Source organism: Mus caroli, unplaced genomic scaffold (genome assembly GCF_978045245.1).
Source record: "Mus caroli unplaced genomic scaffold, Mus_caroli_1 scaffold_17, whole genome shotgun sequence".
Taxonomy (NCBI): domain Eukaryota; kingdom Metazoa; phylum Chordata; class Mammalia; order Rodentia; family Muridae; genus Mus; species Mus caroli.
Window position 1 is genome coordinate 32,352,344 of NW_028227272.1, and position 17,668 is coordinate 32,370,011.

Here is a 17,668-nt window from a genome sequence, read left to right on the forward strand (position 1 = left end):
TATCTTGCCTAGCCTTCCTTCTCACCTACAGGGCCTCTATCCCACACAAGAACATAGTTCAGTGAGGACAGCAGCCTGGCAGGCCCCCAAGGTTCCCCTCTGGCATTCTATCTGTGCAGCTCTTTACCCAATTTCTGGGTGCTAGGCCACACATAGAACAGCAACAGTTGAATTAAGATTGCAACTTTAGAGCTACAGGCAGGGTTTACAGTGACGTAAAAGCCAGTATTATGATTACCTCCAAACCAAAGTCAGAAAAGGCCCTCGCTTTGTCCTCAGCAGCAGCACTGGAGATCTGCCTTGAAGCTCTGAACCATGGGCCTGGGAGGCCTAGGTGGGGAGGTCACAGAGCGGGTGGGTCTAGAGAAAAGGGAAAACAGAGGACAGTGGAGGTCAGAAAGGAAGCCCCTAGGCCAAGGAGGGAGCCTCCCACCACTCCACCTGAGCTCTGCAGTGCTAGTGAGCAGGGCAGAGCCACCCCAGCTCATGGTACCAGCACACTGGTTCCCCAGGACCCCTCAGGGAGCCTCTTTTCTGCTGGCCGCTTTCTGGTTCAGGCCTGGCTGGCTGTAGTCTTGGGCTTGTCAGCATCTTTGCTTAGTCTTACTTGCACTGGTTTTCCAGTCTTGCAAAATTGCTTCCCCACTTTGTCACTTGGCCACAGTTGCACTCCCTACTGGCTTTCAGTTTTCAAAGCAGTTCACCTTCATCTTTTTATAGCCATGCTATATTTGTGCTTTTCAAGAATGCCTTTCAGCTGACAGAACTGTAGGTTGCAGGCTGCTGGCTGCTCACCTCCTACCTCTCACCTCCCTATCAGTAGGGACTCACAGGGGCACCAGGGAAGGTGCCCTCCAAGACTGTCAGGTAGACAGACAGGTATATTCAAAGCAAAGTTGCTGAGGCCTGGACTCTAGTGCCACACTGGATAGGACAGGGTTCCCCAGCACACCTGTGTCTTAGGGCTGGGAAGGAGAGGAATGAAAGGCATAGCTTACCTCTCTCAGAGTGACACTACATCCCTTCTTCAGGATATGAAGGTGTGTAATGAACATTTCAACAGAGCACCTGATACACAGCAGGCGTGACTCACTCAATTCCTTTCCCTCTTCGGTTGTGTGCTCTGTCCAGAAGTCCACACAAATGTTTGCCCAGGGCAACACTGCATGCTAGACATTGCAACAGAATCCTCCCCTACAGGATGGCTTCTAAAGAGCTTCATGCAAGGATTTATCACATTTGTGAGCATGGTGGCCACACCTGATGCCGGTCCCAGGGCTTTACCTATATCCATTCACTTTATAATCACAACCACCATCCTACATGGGAGAAAACTGAGGCAGAAAGGTGTCAGAGGCATGCAAGGTCACAGCACAAGGAGAGAAACAGGGAGTCTGGACCCGAACAGTCCCAGTGGTAGAAAGCTATTCCCTCTTTTTCCTGTTTTTACACCTAGAGACTCATAGCAGAATTGTCACAAAATTACTCCAAGCCGAAGAAGCAGAGACTTGGGCGGCTCATCAGTGAGGTAGAATGCCTCCAGGATTGCTGTGAGGGCAACACGGCTACACCAGGGTCATGTAGAACACACGGTTCTGTTTTCCTCTAGGTCTGCTCCATCTATTCTCTCTTCTGCTATAATGCTGTTATATATGCCAAGAATCTCCTGAGACACAATGTAGCATAGACAGATGTGCACTAACTTCTAAATAAAAACCCAAATCCAGGTGGCAACTCTATACCACCGATTGGCATGGTGCCATCCAAAGACATTCTTGACCCATGTTTTGTTCTCTCAAATGAAATGAGGTAGTGTCTCCTGCTCCCAGACGGCCTTAAGATATACCATACGAAGTACTAAAGACACCAGTAAGCATTACTGGAGCACAAAGGGCAAAGGCAACATATTGTTTGTTCACCTTTAGGCAAGGTTGTTTGCAACCCAGCCTTGACACAAAGTGCTGGCAAAAATTGTCAAGTGGCCAAGACAGAGCTGGGGATGGACTCCCGGACCCTCATGGGAATGGAAAGCATAATCCTGTCTCCTGATCTCAGATGGAACCCGACTGACTTCCATGAACTTGAGTGGTGCCTGCATTGCTGTGCTGTGGAATACAGTAGAAAAGGGCAAATGTGAACCAGGGGTGAGGCTGGGCTGAAAACACTGTTTGTTGCCAAGGAAACGTTGGGAAGGGTTTGTGATGCTACAGTACTGATCTGGGAACTCCTCTCTCTGTAGTCTCTTAAGAGTCCTCAGGTGTGCAGAGGTAACTGTTTACATACCAGCACTGTCAAAGCACAGGACACCAGGTACCCATGTGTCAATCCCAGTCACTATTAATAAGCAGGATGCATATGGCTTCCAAGCACACAGGGGTCAACATTTACTGAATTTCACCTAACACTATTTGAAAAGCTCAGCCCTTCAAGAAACCATAAGCCTAGAGGTTCATGAACATAAGACTGAAGAGTCCGTGGCAGGGACTGCTTTTCTTTGGAACAACCAGTGCTTAAGCAGGGGGCTGTTATCTGCCAGCAGCCCCAGAGCAAGAGTGAACATGACCAAATGCCTCTCACCAAGTGGCCCCTCTCACCAAGTGGCAGTTACAGACTTTTACTGCACTCCTGCCTGCCTGGTCCTCATCAATCCATTCAGAACCCTGAGGGCTGCAGGGGATTCCCTTGCTGATTTTTAATGAGGATATTATTAAATTCAACTTAAACAACAGAACAGGTTCTACTTACTGCAGTGTTTAAGATTCTACTTCCTCAAGAAGTGCAGAAAAAGACTAAGAATCCCTGCCCACGACACAGAATGACCTGTGATCTGTGGGGAGGCTAAGTGTTCACTTTGGTCTAAGTGGTGGATGCTTCTGAGATCATTTATTTGTTCTTTAACCAAACACTCCATGGCAGCTCTCACAACGTGACTCTAGCTTGTTAAATAACAAGTGATAAGCACACACTCCCCCATGCTCCCCTGGAAATCCAGCAGTTTAGAGTATGTCCTTAGGTTAAGCCTTCTGGAGAAAAAAAGGCCAAGTAAGTATTCACTTGGAGGTCAGCATACTACAGGAGCACAGAGGAGTCACCCTGGGTCTGCACCACAGAGGTCAAGCTCCTGACCTCTGTGGAGCCTGGGCAAAACCACAGCTGAGAGACATTCCTGACATGGCCTAACCAAAATGTACTTTTGCAGACTTGAGTCTGCTGTGAAAAAACCCTACATTGCAAAAATAATTGTGTTAAACCGGATTAGCACTTTTGCTTTATAAATTACAACTGGGTAAAGGTTCTCCATGATTCATTTGTCTCAAATGGATTCTCATGCTTTAATAGGTACTTGTCCTTAGCTCAGGGCAAGAATTCTTAATTATAGGAACAAAATAAAATCCTTACACACACATATGCACAAACACACATGCATGCATACACACAGAAATGGAAACCTGTGACAAACAGATAATCTGCACAATATGCAAATACAATGTCTATTTAAGAGTTCTGCTCATTTTAGCACTTCCCAGGACCCCAAGTGAGAACATTTTTACCAAATTCATCAGTACAAGAGACCTTATCTGGAATGTGTTTCACCTTTGACAGAGCCCTGTCTAACTTGCTCCCTTCTGACCCTAGCTTCTGGACCCTCCGAGCCACAGTGGTGCTCTGGTCTGTCTCCCTTTCTGTTCAGCTTTTAACAACACCATCTTTTGTGGCTTTTCTTGGCATGTTGTTCTTTCAGGGAAAAGACTCAGTATGAATACATTTCAAACCCAGACCAATAAAGTAAGCAAATACTTTTAGATTATGACAGAGTGTCTGTTCTTGGCAGAGTAAACAGGCAGCATTTTAGAACTAAATTAAGATAAACATCCACTGACACATGCTGGGAAGACTGTTGTCACAGAGTCCTTTCATTAGTCCCACACTGGTCAAAGAGCCGGGTGTGCAATTCGCGCACGTGTACTTAGCTATGTGACACGGAAGTGGGGATCTGATTACTCCATCACATCCACATAACACTAGCACAGCCACACACACCTCACACACCCCGAGGGAGTGAATGCTTGGGTGTAAAGGCGCACTTCAAATGGAAGCTGCTATCAGTGCTACAGCTGAGACACTGAAGAGGCCTAGAGATTCTTGGACAACATCAAGGTCATTATGTTCCCTCTTAGGGATGCACATGCTAAAGAATGAAAGATGGCAGTGGGATACAGAAAATATTACTTATAGCTGTTTCATTAAGATATAAACACTCTCTTAACCCAAAATAGCTGGTAAAACACAAACAGAAAAACAAGCTTTTAGAAATAAATGGTGATTTTTTTCAAGGGTCCCTGCTGAACAGATTCAAATTCTAAACACTGCAACACAACTCAGTGATGCTGAGGTAGCTTTTGAATCAAACCAGTAAGAGAGCTATCAAATATGGAGACGTAGTAAAGCCACAATTAATCAGAAAGCCCACATTTCCTGGTTGATTAACTATCATGAGGAATCTCTTCTGCTCTACCCACTAGCTTAGAAAGCCTTCCTAAGTTGAGCCACTTTACTTACAAGGCTCAATAGGTATACAATGCCAAACATAGTCCATGTGGTGCCACGCTCGGGGCTGCTCTCAGAAGGTACGTGACAACTTTGTCTGTTAGCAGCTTTGTTACCACAGAAATCTAGACAGACTTGGAGTTTGTTTTAAATAAACCATGGGCATCATAAACCCACTTACTGCCTTCCTTCTACCTTATTTTTCTAAGATGGAGGGGCAGTGAAGGTTCCAGGTATGAAGATCTTCCAGTTTTGCAAGTGTCCACACAATGGGTTAGAGAGATGAAGCAGTTCAGTGACCTGACCATCTCTAGACTCCTCCTATCAAGTAATTACAGCCCCTGAAGGGACTACATACCAAGGCCCATTGTTTTGAGGGATGATATAAAATTACCCGAATCCTATGCAGTCCTTGTTTGGAATCTTTTCTTTAAAAACAAAGGCAAATCATTCATGATGGCTCCAAACCAGGAGACTTGTACATTTTTGCAGATAGAATCAAGCTGTGCTTCTCTATCATGAATTCAAAATGGCTTGAATAATCTTCCTAGGGGTATAAGAGTGTTATTTCTTCTGGATACCAGTTACCTCCCCAAACCAGTAAGTAAACGGAATTGTCAGGGGACGTCTCATTTCTCACACTCAGCAGCTCTGGAACAAATGAACTGGTTCTGGGTGTAACCATAACTAACAGTGCTGTGCCACCATGAAAAAGCCACTGCCTTTGCAGTTTTCCATTATCCTTGGAGTATCCCACAGGGCTCTCACTTTGGTGCCAGGCAACACCTTTCACTATTACAATGAATGTGCCACTTGGGTCTAGAGCCCTGGTGGGTATCAGTATCTTGTGAGAACTTAGCATTTCATTGTGTGCTGGCAAACTGATAACTCATTTTTCACTTGGAGTAGGGGCTCCTTTCTTTGTTAAATACTTTATGATCTTAAAGGTTAGAAACTAAGCAAAGAACAGTATACGTAGTACCCAAATGATAAGAGTTTGGAAGACCACAATAGTCAAATGAATCGTGTATTTTTAGTGATTTCAAAAGAAATGGTAAACATGGTCTAGGAAGAAAACACGTTATCACTGTGTTGTCAGGACTTGTGATAGTGTAGAGATGTACATCACAGCCCTCTCCCACACCAGGTGATCTCCAGAGTTAAAAGGTGGCAGAAACAGAAAAGTAAAAAAATCAATTCCATGCCATTCTAGGCTTCATAAACTCTCGATACTACAACTGTGCCAATAATCTGACACTTAGTACAGTGGCTGTCTTAGATCATAGCTTTCCAATTGCTGCAGCATCTTCTTCATTGGTCTACACTAATGCCTCACAAAGGCAAACTCAGGTTGTAGCATTTCTGCTTGGTCCTCAGAGCACGTCCCAGGACTAAGCTTTGCTTAACTCTCTGGTGAGGATTCAGTGCTGCCTGCCAGGTCTTCAGGTGATTCTGAACTTCTTCTACTGTGATGGCCTGACATTCCACTGCAGGAAGGATCCTTGTGGGAGTTTTCTTACCAGGTCTCACACACTCCCAGGCATGCTCACAGGCTGATTTGTAAAACAAAACAGGAAGATGGGCAGAGAAAGAAAGCAGAGCTTCTCTGGTGTGGTGACTGGTTTCTTCATCACACTGGCAGCAAACTTGTCCTCTCCTTCTTCCCCTGAAGGCAAAGGCAAATCATCTGAAGGGAGATGTCAGACATCATGGTCAGGAGCCTTGCCTTGGGCTTGCCTCAGCCAGATCTGCAGTGTAACAAACGCTCCCACAGTCACATGAAAGAAAAGCTGCCAGAGGTTGCGCAGTTCGTAGAGATACATGTTGCACAGACAGATTAAGCCGAAAGTCAGAAATGACTTGACATTCCGCCAGCTGGTGTAGTACACAAGTAAATAACACTGTTCAAAACATAAAAATCAGAGCTGGTTAGGTTACAGGAGAAGAACTAGATATGTAACAGAGTAGAATAAACCATGAGAAGAAAATGAAGGAAATCCCTAGAGAAGAAAGAGATAATGTAAGCTATTGGAGAAATTCAGTCACGGGAGTTCTATGGCTCGAAAGGGAAACAGATTTTCCCTTCTCTGTCTTTCGTTTTCAGAAGCAAAACATTCTTCATCATATGTTCAGTGGAAGTACAGCCGGGTAACTCCCTCGTAAGACAGACTTTAGAAATTCTCTACCGTAACAGGGAACAGAATAGATACACTGCTGAGCTCTCAGCCCCTGCGCCAGTGAACCCAGGAAAGCACAGAAAAATCAACCAACAGCTGAGGAAGATGGACTTTCCCACAACTGGAGTGTGAGGGGGTCAGGAAAACAACAAGTCTAAGGTGGGAGAAACAGCCAGGGGTGGGGGAGGTGGCTCAGGTTGGGGGATAGTGGGGAGCTGCAGGAGTTGGGTCTTGCTCCTCAGCTGTGACAGAAACAAAGCCATTGCATTTGTTGGGTTTCCACTGAAGGAACAGAGTGATATTAGCATATTTTCATCATTTAACTTAAAGCAGTTATATCTTGGAAAGTAGAAAAGGGGACAAAGAACGGCAGTGAGTGCTATTTCAATGAGACAGTAAAGGTAGCATCCCCCACCCACCAGTCCTAGTACTGTCCCCTTTATCCTTTATTTTTCCCACGTTATAAACATGCTTATTTTGTTTGACACCTACAGCTCTTGTTCATTTGCTCATCTCCAGAGTCTAGAATAGTGCCAAGTACATAATAAGTGCTGTACAAAATTTAATGACTGAATGGATCCTTTTCAAGAATGTGCCCAAAATCTACTATCTGGGAAGTATGGTATTTGTATACACTCATGAAGTCTCTGAAAAGCAGCAGTAGTCTCTGTGAACTGCATCCAGACTTCAGAATGGGAGGAGGTAAGGGAGTTCTTGCCAAACATTAGTTCTTTCACGAGTGAAGATTATTCCATATTTAAAACTGAAGAATGCACACCAGAGTGATACTTTTAATCCCAGCACTTGAGAGGCAGAAGCAGGAGAATCTCTGTAGGATAGCATGGCCTAAAAAGTTCCAGGCAAGCCAGAACTATACAGTAAGACCCTGCCTGCTGTTAAAAAAAAAAACAAAACAAAAACAAAACCCATTGCTATCTATATGAGACAAATAAAAGCATTTATTTATGAGAGTGATTTTCACTGTGAAATAAAGGTTTAAAGACATAAGTTTTCTTTTGAATAAACTTTTGACTTGAAGTAGATTTGAAATAGCAGAGCTGTACTGTTTTCCACAGTCACCACAGAATAGTCATCACACCAGGACATGATCACAGTGAGGACTGCTAACTGATGGGCTTTGATTTTTGTCCAGTGTCCCATTAGGGACCTTTTTCCCACCCAGGATTCTGTGCTACACTTAGCTGTCACGTCTCCTCCAATCTGTAATAGCTTCTCAGTCATGACCTTGACAGACCTGATAAATATTCATCAGTTATGCTGGAGCTGTGTTCCTCAATTTGGATGTGTCCAGTGTTCCAAGATTGAGTTAAGCATATGTAATTTTGCCAAGAACAACACAGAGGTGCCAGGCAGTATGTTTTATCAGTGCTGTCAACTTGGACCCCTTGACGGGAATGTATGCCACCCTCTGCCTGCATCAGTTATTACAGTGGTGTTTTCTTAATGGTGATTTAATAGTGACTTTTTATCTCCATCATTCTTTCTACATTCATTAATTGGAATTCTACTGTAGAGAAGAGTTTTTCTTGTATTAAAATTTAATTGATGACTCAAGTTTTCACAGGCAACGAAGAAAAAAGATGCCTTGCAATGAGAGTTGTTGATATCACCTTGATCAAACATATTGCACAGCTAAAATTTTTCTCCAAGCCAAAAAAGAAAATAAAAGAAGAAAAAACTTGAAATATTCAGAAAGAAAAAACAACATGGTAGCAGCAATGTGATTAGGTATGACAGGTGGTCTTTTCCTTTTGAGTTTATGTTTCACAGTTGAAAAAAATGTATTACAAGTGTCTGATATGTTCTGGAATATATGGGGAAAAAATGAAAGTTTTATAAATAGAGGAGGACAACAGAACATCTAGGGAGATAATGTGTCTATATCTCAGTAAACGAAGTAACAGCAGCAGACTATGACAAGTATCTATTGTTTGTTACCTATAGTCAGGAACCACTTTACAACCCATCAGGTTTTTAAATACTATAGATAATATTGAAGTGGAATTCTTTTTTTTTTTTTGGTTTTTCGAGAATTCTTAAAACCTCAAATAAACTATAGAAACATAGAAAAAAGAAAATTAAAAAATGAAAATAGAACAAAAAGAAAGCCCAATATATCTATAATTATATTAAATGTAAATGGCTTACATACAGCAACTAAAAGAAAGAGATTAGCAAAGCGGACTAAAAACCAATTTCATTATCAGAAAATTGCATCAAATAACAGAGACAAATTAAAAGTAAAAGATGAAAAAGAATATATCATGTACATTAATCAAAAAAGGAAAAGTATAAATATAAAAACACTTTAAAGCAAGAAAATGACACATGAGTAAAACTGCCAAGACAACAGAGCAATCCTAAATTTGCATGAACTAAAACCACATAGCTTCAAAACACGTGAGACAAAACCAGAACTGAAATGAAACCTAGAAAGGTCACAATTCAACTTCTAACAAGAGCAGAAATCAATAAAGTTGAAAACAGAAAAACAGAAGAGGGACAAAAACAAAAAACAAAACAAAACCCTGATGGGCTGAACAGCTGGTTCAAACAGTGACACAAACTGACAGGACCAACTGTGACAATATAAATTACCAACATCAGAAAAGAAACACTATCATAAACATTGCAGGCACCAAAGGAATAGAGATATGACTACCAACTCTATACATATAAATTAGATAAAATAGACCACTTCCACAAACCCCACAAACTACCATAATTTCATCTGCTGAAATAGAAAATTTGAATCATTCTGTAACTATTAGGAAAATTGAATTTAAGGTGATATATAGCAAGGGTAATAAAGACCATATGATTGTGGTAGAAGGATAATAGACCAAACTAACGTAATTCAGAACCCAGAAAGTCTCACAAAATACATCAACTGAGTTCGTATAGAGGTAGGTGCAAAAGCAATTCAGTGGGAGAAAACAGTCTGATAAAGAAACGGTGCTGCGCACTTGATCACGAACAAACAATTTAAAAAGAAAAGGACGCAGGATTACTGACTTGGCTGGGCACAGAGGTGGCATGCTATAGGGGAGGGAAGCTGTGCTCTAACTGCAACAGCAGCCCTGGCTCCTCCCTTTTCCTGGTTATGCTGCCACAGGAGAGTACTGAGTCCTTCTGTCCTCATTTTTATAAATGAGACAATAATCTTATATGACAGGGGTGTAGGATTAAAGTGGGAAACCCTCAAGAGAACACTGTGCAAACTGAAGCACACTGTGTTCCACTATCAAACACATGGCTTCACATTACCTGTATGAAATGTCATTTGAAACCTGCCAAATTTAATAAGACTTCTAAAGATAACATTAAGAAAGTTTAAAGATTTTAAAGTGAAGCCACCAAAACTAAAATGTATAATGTATGTTTGTGTAGAGCTCAAATACCTATCAAAGTCTTTTCCCCGGCGTCCTACTAAATTTTGGGGAGTCTTAGGTCCACACTGAGCTTTAAATACTCCTACCTTTTCTTTCTTTTTTCCACAGAAGCCAAAGGAACAGGCCACTTATAAAGGTTGGGTCAGTGGACCCTGTTTGCTCCTTATGGTCTAACAAAGTTATTCCTGAGTATTCCTCACTGCCATGGTCATTCTTCCCATCTCTCCTGTGACTGATCTCCCTACTGGCCAGGCACAGAACCTGCCCCCTCCCCCCCCCCCCCCAGTAGTCTACACATTCGTTGGTCTTCCTTCTCAGTGGCAATATTTCTTTCACTGCCTTGCTGCTATTGCCACAGTTCACGCTCCCTTTATTTTCCATCTGAATTGCTAGAATCATCTCCCAACTGGTTTCCTAACTGCCAGTCCTTCTGTTTACAATCCATCCTATACGCCTCTACTGAAAAGTCATGCCTACTTAAAAATCCTAAAATATTACTTTGCTGTGTCACTCCCTATAAATGGCTTCCTCCAGAGCACAAGTCCTCTGGTTCTCAGCAGACAACTGAGAAGTGGCCTTTCTGCCGCAGGCACATGATGTCCATCGCAGAGAGAGAGAGGGTTAGGAGTAAGTCCACTGTGAGTGTCTGCCTACAACTCAAGACTGAAGTGCAGGTTACAGAGATAACACAGGACCAGATTATAGGAGAGGCACATAACTCAGACACCATTTTTATGGATTTTAAACACACAGGCCATTATGAGACCGAACATCTGAAACAAATAGCAATGGGGAAGTGTTTGTTACAAATGGGAGGGAACCTACCTGGTAAAGGCAGGCTGCTGTCCCAAGGAAAAATGCAATAATGTAATTAAGCTCCTCACCATCACTCTGTAAAAAACAAACCGAGATTACCGTTTGACTGGCAGTACTTAAAAAAAAAAAAGCCAAAAACAATCTACCAGGATAGGATATGTTCATGTTTATACACACTCAAACATTTTACAAAGTGGTGTATAAAAAATAAATATAGAACACATGGTAAGACAGGGATCGAGGAGTAACTGGAGATCTGATTCAGCAAAGTACTGACTCCCTTTCCAGAGGACAGAGGTCCAATTCCTAGCACCCACATGGTGACTGACGATGTGTCTCCCTCCAGGTGCAAGGGATCCAATGCATCCTTCCTGACCTTCATGTACTCCAGGCAGGCACCCAAGTGGTAAAGAGACATACATGCAGACAAAACACCCATGCATAGAAATACATTTAAATTTAAAAGGCAGAGGAATGGGACGTTGAAGAAAACTACATGCATTCTCTGTGTCTTAACTTCACCTATCAGCAGCCTGTCACCCCAGGGAAGATGAGAAGCACCGAGGAAAAGCTAGCTTCCTCACAATACAGAAAACCTCTTCTTCCTAGTAAAGCCACATGAAAATGCACTCCACCCTGGCAGTGAGCAAGCTCCCCTTGCTCGTGAGGCTCACCACTTAAATACAATCTGACAAACTCTACTCCCCGGAAGCACATAAATGAATTGCCTAATAAAGTAACTTGGCATGATAAATAAAACTGCGGTGACTGAAAAGCTACTGTCCACTAGAGTGTGCTAAATCCCCAAAAGAAAGATCAGGCCTGGTTATAATGTCACTGAGCTAGAAAACAGTGAGGAAGAATAGCCAGAGCTTGTGAGAATAGAGAACCATCCACTTGTCCTTTGTTCCTAGCAAGTATCAGCATTCAACTTCCTTCACTGTGTGGATGAACAGTACATAAAACAAGGAAGGAGGAGTGTTTTTCTTTCATGCAGGGACATTACACTAGACCTCTTATTTTAGGAAAAATAATTTTTTTTCCTACAGGATCTCATGATGTAGCCCAGGCTGGCCTCAAATGCTCAATCCCCTTGCTCAGCTTCCTAAATGCTGGCATTACAAGACTGTGCCACCAAATATGCCTCTCTCTGTCCATGTGGGTGGAAGGATCGTTATACAAAAGAAAGAAGAGCAAATTGCTTTAGTGCAGTTGATTGGGTACAGAACAGGCCACAAGGCAGGGTGGCTTATGCTAGTGAGATCTTGGAACAAAAACTATTAATCCCCCTAGGATGCTCAGACCAGTTCTGCCCCAGAGGCAGGCAGTTCAACATGAAGCCTTTCTACATTTTTAATTCAAAGGCTTGAATTAAACTGCTTATTTTTTTAAGTCCTTTTTCATGGTTATAAAAGTTTATGTTCAAGCTAGTCAGTGGTGGCGCACGTCTTTAATTTCAGCACTTGGGAGACAGAGGCAGGCGGATCTCTGAGTTGAAGGCCAGCCTGGTCTACAAAGTGAGTTCCAGGACAGCCAGCTCTATATAGAGAAAGCCTGTCTCAAAACACAAACACACACACATGCACGCATGCACACACACACACACAAGCATGCATGCATGCACGCACACTATACAAAGAAGTCCATGCTGTTCTTACATAAAGGAACAATGATTGTTAACCTTTCCAAGTGTTTCTGGCTTTTTCTCTCTACCTCTCCACTCTCCATCCCCAAAGAAATGAACCTATACTTTTGCATGCTGCTCTTTAGTATTTTGGTTGAGTCATAAACACTTTCTAACATGGTAAATACATCAACCACAGAATATGTAAAAGAATATATAGCCTTTCAACATATCACAGGACCTAATTACTGGTCCTATAACGTAACAGCTTTTTTTTTCCTAAGTGTACACTGCCATTTGAAATCTCTCTTAATTGATTTTACAATACCTCAAAACATGTTTCCAGAGGCAGTCTGTGCTTAAATCTTTATTCACAAGCTGTATTTTTTATTTCTTAACTCATTTCTGCTTTGTAGTAAGTACTGCAAACAACTCTCGAGTCTGAGGACCCTAGAGCATTAGTGCTCTCTAGTCCTTGGGCATGTGGAGTCTAAGCCTCTATCCTGCACACTTCAATATGAGGCCCACAGCATCCTATCTGCAACGAGCTAGTTACTGGCAAAGAGATCACAGGTCTCCTGACTTCCAGGGCAGCATTTCTGTTGTTGTCACAGGATTCATTTTCTAATACTCATATGAAAAGTACCTCTCCTTTCCCCTTGATCTAATTATCATCATTTCAAAACTGATTGTTAGAAGAACCCCTGCAATATAAACAGTGTGATAAAAGCTTATACACTCCTGAGGTGTCAACTCACAACAACCTTATTAACATCTCTAAACTCAGAACAAAGCTAGGAAGCAAGTGCAAATAATCCAATTTACACATTACTGTGAACATGAAATCAGATTTACCAACTTAAAAATAAATATATATATATATATATGTAGAGAGAGAGATAAGATATAGATATAGATATGGAAAGAAGGAAAGAAGGAAGGAAGGAAGGAAGGAAGGAAGGAAGGAGAGAGAGAGAGAGAGAGAGAGAGAGAGAGAGAGAGAGAGAGACGAGACAAGACAAGACAAGACAAGACAAGACAAGACACACACATACAACAAAGGAAAACTTTGGTGCCACATATTTTAATAAATCCTATCACTCTTAGTAACAATTACTAATCTAGATAAGCAAACTTATACCGAGTCTTATTTTTTCATTTTCTACACACTTCGTGTCTGCATATGGATGCACATATAAGCATGCACATATACATGTCACAGCAAACAGATGGAGGTCAGAGGAAAACTTGCAAGAGTCAGTTCTCTCCTTCCATCCTAGGGGTCCTGGAATCCAACTCAGCACTTAGACCTGTAGCAAGAGCCTTTACCAGCAGAGCTATTCCACCAGCACACTTATCTGGGATCTTTAACAACAATGGCAATACACAGGAATGCTGACTCCTGTAGGTCTGAAGAGTTAAACATGCCACAAACATAAAGTAACACACTAGAAGATAATCATCTTTATTATTCAGAGTATTTACAAATCAAGGTTATAAAACTTTAAATTAGTACCTATCTACTATACTATTCACAATCAGGAAATATACAATATATCATCCACTAGATTAAAGTTATAATTTTCAATAAATTCTTTACTTATTTTTCCTTTTTAACAACAGGGACTCACTATATAGTATTGAATGGTCTGGAACTCACTATATAGATCAGGCTTGCTTTGAACTCACAAAGATCCTAAAGGCATGTGCTATCACACCCAGCAAATAAACCCTTACTTTATAAATCAAGTTTTATAGAAATATGGAAGCTGTTGTTCAACTTTTTCAGCTCTTTTGCTAGCAAGAACTGAATAACTCCACTTCGATAATTCTTAATATTTGTACCAATTTCTTCAGAGAAAGCTTCAGGAAGAACTATTTAACTTGTGACTTAGAGGGATTATTCCTAACACAAGTGCACTGAGAAACCAGAAGAGACAAGACCAAGTCTAAAGGCTTTAGTGAAGAAAAAAATGACTTTTCATCCCGTATGAACTGTGAACAAGAATAACTCTAAAGGAAAGAAAAAGTGACCACCATCAGGTCATTGTTACACAAAAGATTCACCTGTATCTGAAGTTTTGGTACTTGAAGAATCTACCTATTAAACTGGATTAACAAAAGATGTTATTTTTTGCTCCTGTTTACCCTAGAGTAACTGTTTTTCATTGCTGAGGATTGAACCGAGAGATCTCGTACTGTTAGGTTACTACTCTAGCATTAAAGTTCTACTCCTAGTCCAACAGGTGCTTTGGTGAGCAATTTTACATGGTTCAAAGTAAGAACCATCTATGAAGAGGCACTTAGTGAAGCCTTGCTGCCTCTCCGTCCGTTCCCCATCTGCCAGTCCACCATGTGTATTACCTTCCCAACCTTGCAGAGCTTGTTTATGCAGATTAGAACATGCTGTTATTCAACCAGACCATTCTTGGTATGTGCGTATGGAGGAAGGGCAGTAAGTTGACAGGGGCTAGTGCACACAAGGTCCACAGGCCCGACCTGTATTTCACTGGCATTCTCAAAATGGCACAGAATTTATATATAGACCTTAAAACACAGATTAGATTCCTAAACCACGCTCCATTCTAACTGGGGCATTAATGTCCTCACATGGCCTATGCAGACCCCCTCGGGCAGAGGAAGCCTACCTAATTATGCTTCTAAGAGCAGGCTAAGTTCAACAGGTTGAACTTTTAACTGCTGCCAAGTAGGGTTGCACCTCACTGGAGAACATCAAAACATCAAAGCTCAGGGTAAGAACATGTCTCCTTCCAGTTTCCCTTGGACTGATCACCAAAGAAAATGTCTTTGTTTTACTCTTGGCTTCTTAACTACGCTTGTGTGTGTGTGTGTGTGCATGTGTGTGTGCGTGTGTGTGTGTTGAGACATGGTTTCACTATATAGCCTTGACTGGCCTGGAACTCAGAGAAATCCACCTGCCTCTGCTTTCCAAGTGCTATATTAAAGGAGTATTCCGCAGACCCAACTAAGATAGATTTTTTTTTTTAGATTAGCCATAGTCATATAGAAAATTGAGTAGAGTCTTCATACTCAACTCCTGGCTTAATTAGTTTTTAGTAACAACTGGAATTGGTGTGATACATTCACCACAAATGCTGAGCCAGTATTGACATATTACCACCCGGTAATTTCCACTCTTCCTGTTATAGGCTCTGTGGCTTGGACAAATGCACAATGGCAAGCACCACAAAGCACCACTGCATGGCCCTGAGAATCTCGGACTTCCCATCCCAGCATAACTATAGAACTTACTGTCTGTAGGTCTGCCTCTTGCAGAAAGTGTCCGGGACGTAGTTTTTCATGCTAGCTGCTTTCATCAAGCAACATGCACTTTAGAGGTGTCTGTCTTTTGTCTTTTGTGACTCACAGCCGTTTCTTCTATCACTGAATGGTTGTCGTCTACTGTATGGATTACTACCGTCTACCACTCACCTTCCATAGCTGTTCCCTTGAAATCATAACTAAGTTGATATAAACACCCACATGTTGAAAGTGCTCTACTTAGTTGGTGAGAGACACCTAAAAGCACTATCGCCAGATGAGAGAGTAAAGCTTTGTCTAGCTCTGAGAGAAACAGCCCAGCTGTTTTCCAGAGTTGCAGTTAACGTTACACTCCCACTTAGCAGCAAATGAGGGTTCCCTTGTTCCATATCATCAGCATTGGGAAGTGTCAGCTGTCAACAGTTGGGGCAGGTTCTAACAAGTGTTTAGTGGCATCATATTTTAAACTTGCAGTTTTTTAATGACACAATGTCCAGCATCTTCTCACATGCCTGTCTGTCACCTTCAGTATCTTCTGTGGTGAGGTTTTCTACTGATTTTTTGACCACTGTTAACAGGTTAATCTGCATTCTTAGTTTTCAGATTTCTTGGTGTATTTTAGAATCACCCTCTCCTCTCCTTATAGATTTCTTCCTATGTATGTGTTAGTTGTTTGTACATTATGACAAGCATCTCTTGGGTCCTCTGGAGAGTAGCAGTAGTAAGCTCTTTACTGAAAAGCCATCTCTCCAGCCCTAGAGAGTCACGGCTGGAGGTTTCCAAGTGTCTTTTCCTAACCTGGGCTTTTTTCACTCGCTTCGCAGAGTCTCTCAGAACAGACACTGATAGATGCAGTGATGTTTAACAGCATGTTTTTCCTTCACAACACTTTTGGTGCTGTACCTAAGAACTCATCTCCAGACCCCAGGCTCACACCAGAGTTCTCTTTTGCTGCTTCTTTTAATTTACAAATTTTAGGTTTTGTTCTTCACATTTAGATCTATGACCCACTCTAAATTCCTATTTACTCAACTTGCAGTATCTACAGATTTATTCCTTGGCATGTACCTTTCTTGTGTTGCAGCACCATGTTAAAATGACTGTCCATTTTCCATTGATTTGCTTTTGCTCTTTTGTTAAAGATCAGGTAGCTATATGGATGTAAATTTATCTCTTATCTTTCAATTCTGTCATGGTGATGTACTGTTTATTCTTTTGCCAATATCATACTGTCTTAAGTATGTGGCTTTACAGTACATCTTAAAGATGGGCAATGTGAGCCCAACTTTTGTTTTCATCAGAAAGTATGAAGTAGTAATAAATAGTCTGCCCCTAACACAGGGCTCCTAAAACCCTTGTAAATGAAGGTGCTAGAAGATCTTTTCATCTTTGGCACTAGTCCTGTTAGAGAGCCCCTAAGATTCAGGAAATTAGTTTCCTGAGTTATAGAAGGATTTGATCCAGAATTCCCAGATATCTTGGAATTTTCCTCCTTTGTGTAAGGAGGACAGCTTTTGTTCTGAAGCAACTCCTGATAGACTCCTAGATCAGTGCTGGATACCAGAAAAGGCCATGGTTAAACGGCTGGAATTTTTGTCTTTATCCCAATTTTCCAGGAGGAGAGAGGAGAGAAGTAACAATCACACCCTCCCCCAAATCTCTAACCCATGGAGTTTGCAGAACTTCTAGGTTGGTGAGCACCTCAACTTGTGAGGAGGGTGATGAACTCAGCTCCACCAGAACAGAAACTCGTGTCTAGATCCTTCTAACCTCTCCCTGTGTAGGTACCTCTTTATTCACTTGTATCC

General features: G+C 41.8%; 1 protein-coding gene across 3 annotated transcripts in view; it reads right to left on the reverse strand.

The window, feature by feature from the left end:
- Positions 1 to 5,559: 5,559 nt before the first annotated feature.
- Positions 5,560 to 17,668, reverse strand: part of Sec22a (SEC22 homolog A, vesicle trafficking protein) — a 49,646-nt gene continuing 37,537 nt past the window's right edge. For 2 of the 3 annotated variants that reach the window (XM_021184866.2, XM_021184865.3), the window contains exons 6-7: positions 10,964 to 11,029; positions 5,560 to 6,449 (exon numbers count right to left, since the gene is read on the reverse strand). In XM_021184866.2, coding sequence (XP_021040525.1) covers positions 6,249 to 6,449; positions 10,964 to 11,029 — 267 coding nt within the window. In that variant the 3' untranslated portion in view covers positions 5,560 to 6,248. The remainder of the gene's footprint in view (positions 6,450 to 10,963; positions 11,030 to 17,668) is intronic. The other variant, XM_029470634.2, reaches the window with a different exon arrangement.